The following is a 3,562-nucleotide window of genomic DNA, read 5'->3' as shown; positions in this document are numbered from 1 at the left end:
TAGAAATTTCTTTAGTTTATAACTCTCCAAACTGAAAAATATTTTTTTTGTTAAATTCTGTGGAATTTAACAAAAAAATAACGAAAGACTAAGTCGCGGGCACAGCTAGTGTATATATAATTGCAACATGTTATACAATATGAGTATTATTTTGTGGGTAAAAAATAAAATAAAATAAGGAGGGTAAGACGTGATTAAGTGGAGATGAGTGTCGAATAAGTATTAAAAAAAATCTACGTGCTTACTTAAGTACAGAAATAAGTAGTAAAAGTTTTTAAAGAACATTCTGTTTCTAATATAATAATTTATTTTTAACGATTTAAGTAAAATAAATACGCGAGTCTTATAAAAACCTTTTATATATAGATAATACTATCAAGTAAACTATTGAGTTCATTAAATTTTGTATGTCAAGTCTTACTATCTATGAAATAGGAAGATAAGATAATATTGATCGGGTAGCGAAGTGGACGTGTGTTAAAAAATTTTCAAGTAAAAATGAGGTGGAATTTGTCAGTAAAGAGTTTTTTGTGCATATCAGCGGTAGCATTATTGATCTTTTTTTATATGTCATTAAGAGAATATAAAAACAATAATAAAAAAATATTTAATGTTTGGCCCGCAGAAGAATCAGTAAAGAAAATATTGATAAACACAGGAGATGCACAAAGTGTCGATGAAAAAAACAAAATGAAATATATATTGCAGTGGTCATCCCCAAATAACATTCCATTCATATACATGGGATTGGGACAGAGTGGTTTCATCAAAAGAAACTGTGCTTTTACTAATTGTTTTGTCACGAGTAACAGGGCTTATTTTGATGACTACAGAAAATTTGATGTGATTGCATTCCATGGGCCAGAATTAGTGCGAATAAAAAAACACGAATTACCAAAACAGAGGTCGCTACATCAAAAATTTGTATTCGGAAGTATGGAATCACCAGATTACTACCCAATTTGTTCTAGCGAACTTGATAACTTTTTCAACTGGACGTGGACTTACAAAGCAGCATCAGATGCAAGATGGGGCTATATGGTAGTTCGAGATTCAAATAATAAGGTAATTGGTCCTAATATTGAAATGCACTGGATGAAAAAAGAAGAAATGGCCCCCGTTAGCAAAGAATTCAAAGAGAAGTTGAAAACTAAAACTAAGGCAGCGGCTTGGTTTGTGTCTAATTGCCATGCTAGAAGCGGTCGAGAACGATACGTGAAAGACCTAAATGAAAAATTAAAGAAATACAAATTGAGTGTCGATGTGTATGGTGGTTGTGGTACCTTAAAGTGTCCTACAGAAAAGCAAGATGAATGTATTAAATTGATTTATAGAGATTACTATTTTTATTTGTCCTTCGAGAATTCTTTTGCTGAAGATTATGTTACAGAAAAATTGTTATATCCACTACAAAACAATGCTATTCCAATTGTTTATGGTGGTGCTAATTATACAAGGTAAATATGTGCAGAATAGCTCACAAAATGTTTGCTTTAAAATCATTGCTTGCTTTATTATATATCAATATGTTTTTACCCTAATCTCTATATAAACAAAAAACATTTTAAAATAATAATAGACGATTCTATAATGTAATGAAAATTCTTAAAGTTATTTTCATTCTAATGATTTTCAAAACTTTAATACGGTATTCGATTCCATGTAGTAAAAGGTATATCATGAAATCTTTTATAACCTTACAAATATAATAAGTGTATTAAACATTTCTTGGCAAGTATTATGACAAGAATCAATTCGTGTATGTTCTTAGTTAAAAATGTTTATTAATTAGTAAACGACAGAAATATATGAGAAAGTGCATGTAACATTTTAGTCTGTTGATTATAGTGCAAACACTGTGCACAAGTAGAATGATTTGTCGATTTTGATTGAAGTCCATAGTTTAGAATTATTAAAAGTTGACTAATTTTCAAAGATGAATACATCAAACAATGGTTAAACCTTATTACTTAAAAGAAGAACAATTACATTTTATCCTAAAATTAGCGTTAGTTAAAATATCATAATCTACTGACGTCTAATTATTTTCAGCTTTTATAAGATTGATGAATAAAACGATATGCATATTTTCACAAGATAAATCTGAGATTGATAACTTTCATGTAAAATTTTATCAATTTTTGTATTCACTTATTAATATAAAAAGTGTTTGTCATTTTGTAAGAAATCTCATTATATATTTTAATGTTCACACGGGGATTAACGCGAACAAAATTTTTTAAGGTAAAATATATTACCTTGAGGCCTGACGTTTCGGCCAGGTTACACCAGCCGTGGTCGTAGGCAGACTGATATATAGATCATCATATCAGATCTCATTATATAACGACGACTAATTATTAATAAATATTTTTTTTATTAATAAATAGTAAATAAATAATATTTTTTAACAACATTCATCTTGTGTTAAATAAATTATTCGAATTTCAAACGATAAGTTTATATTTTAACGTTTAAAAGTAAGCAGTTTAATTTGACCTTTGTCATTGCTTAAGTTTCGTTAAGAAATCTTGAATTCAGCTTTAATAGTGAAACCAATTTTATTTTTTTCAGATTCATGCCAGATGGTATATACTTAAATGCCAGACAACTAGGTCCTGAAAAGTTAGCGGAGAAAATGAACGATTTAATATTAAATCCGGATCAATATGCAGATTACTTCAGATGGAAAACCCACTATTCGTATCATGATAGACAAGAAAGTATAGAAACTGATGATTATTGCAGATTTTGTTCAATGCTTAATGATGAAGAATTGGTCAAAAAAGTTACAACATATCCAAATTTCAGGGAATGGTGGAATCTTCCTAATCGGTGTTGATGTATTGTTGATTTTAGGCTAATTGGCTTAATAAATGTCTTGCAGATTATGTTAATGTAAAGATAAAGTTAATTAAAAATAATGCAAATTAAAGCAAATGCATATATCTATTAGTCTGAAATTTGTATGCTCTCTTTCTCTTTTCTCAAATTATATGTTAAATCTTTTAAATTTCATACAAAATACAATATTTTTGGAATACTCTTTTATTTTTATTTTGCCTATTAGGGAATGATATATTTGTTGAATACATCTGATATAATTGTAAGTTTTAAAATAAGACAAGTTAAATTTCAGCTTAATCTGGAGCCGTTCTGGCTGATTAAAAACTCTAATAGCTTTGAAATAAATGATACACCTTGTTTGTAGTTCACAATAGCTGCGGCTATTGAGTTATCGGAAAATTTTAGGTATTAAACTACGTGTTAATGCGGCGGCGGGCAGCAGCATCTTCGGTGCGACAAAGCCAGCACTGCGGTCACCAACCCGCCTGCCCAGCGTGGTGACTATGGGCAAAACACATGAGTTCACGTTATTTTTGGCGTAAACTTGTGGAGGCCTATGTCCAGCAGTGGATTGTATAGGCTGTAATGATAATGCGGCTAAAACGGACTCCACGAGTGTCTGAAGAGCACGCGGGTAAGTTATACCCGGCCACATCAGACAGGTTTTTTTTTTTTTTTAATTTATTATTTAAACTCATGTTACATAAAAATTTAC

General features: G+C 30.0%; 1 protein-coding gene across 1 annotated transcript; it reads left to right on the top strand.

Moving 5' to 3' along the window:
* The first annotated feature begins 668 nt into the window (after nucleotides 1–668).
* On the top strand, nucleotides 669–3,043 carry LOC123657354 (alpha-(1,3)-fucosyltransferase C-like). Its single transcript, XM_045592917.1, has 2 exons — nucleotides 669–1,457; nucleotides 2,575–3,043. Exons 1-2 carry the CDS (start codon nucleotides 691–693, stop codon nucleotides 2,840–2,842), a joined length of 1,035 nt encoding a protein of 344 aa, XP_045448873.1. The 5' UTR covers nucleotides 669–690; the 3' UTR covers nucleotides 2,843–3,043.
* Nucleotides 3,044–3,562: the final 519 nt, after the last annotated feature.

This window comes from Melitaea cinxia, chromosome 10 (genome assembly GCF_905220565.1).
Source record: "Melitaea cinxia chromosome 10, ilMelCinx1.1, whole genome shotgun sequence".
Classification (NCBI taxonomy): domain Eukaryota; kingdom Metazoa; phylum Arthropoda; class Insecta; order Lepidoptera; family Nymphalidae; genus Melitaea; species Melitaea cinxia.
The sequence above is the reverse complement of the archived record's forward strand: the minus strand, read 5'-3'. Positions and strand labels throughout refer to the sequence as shown.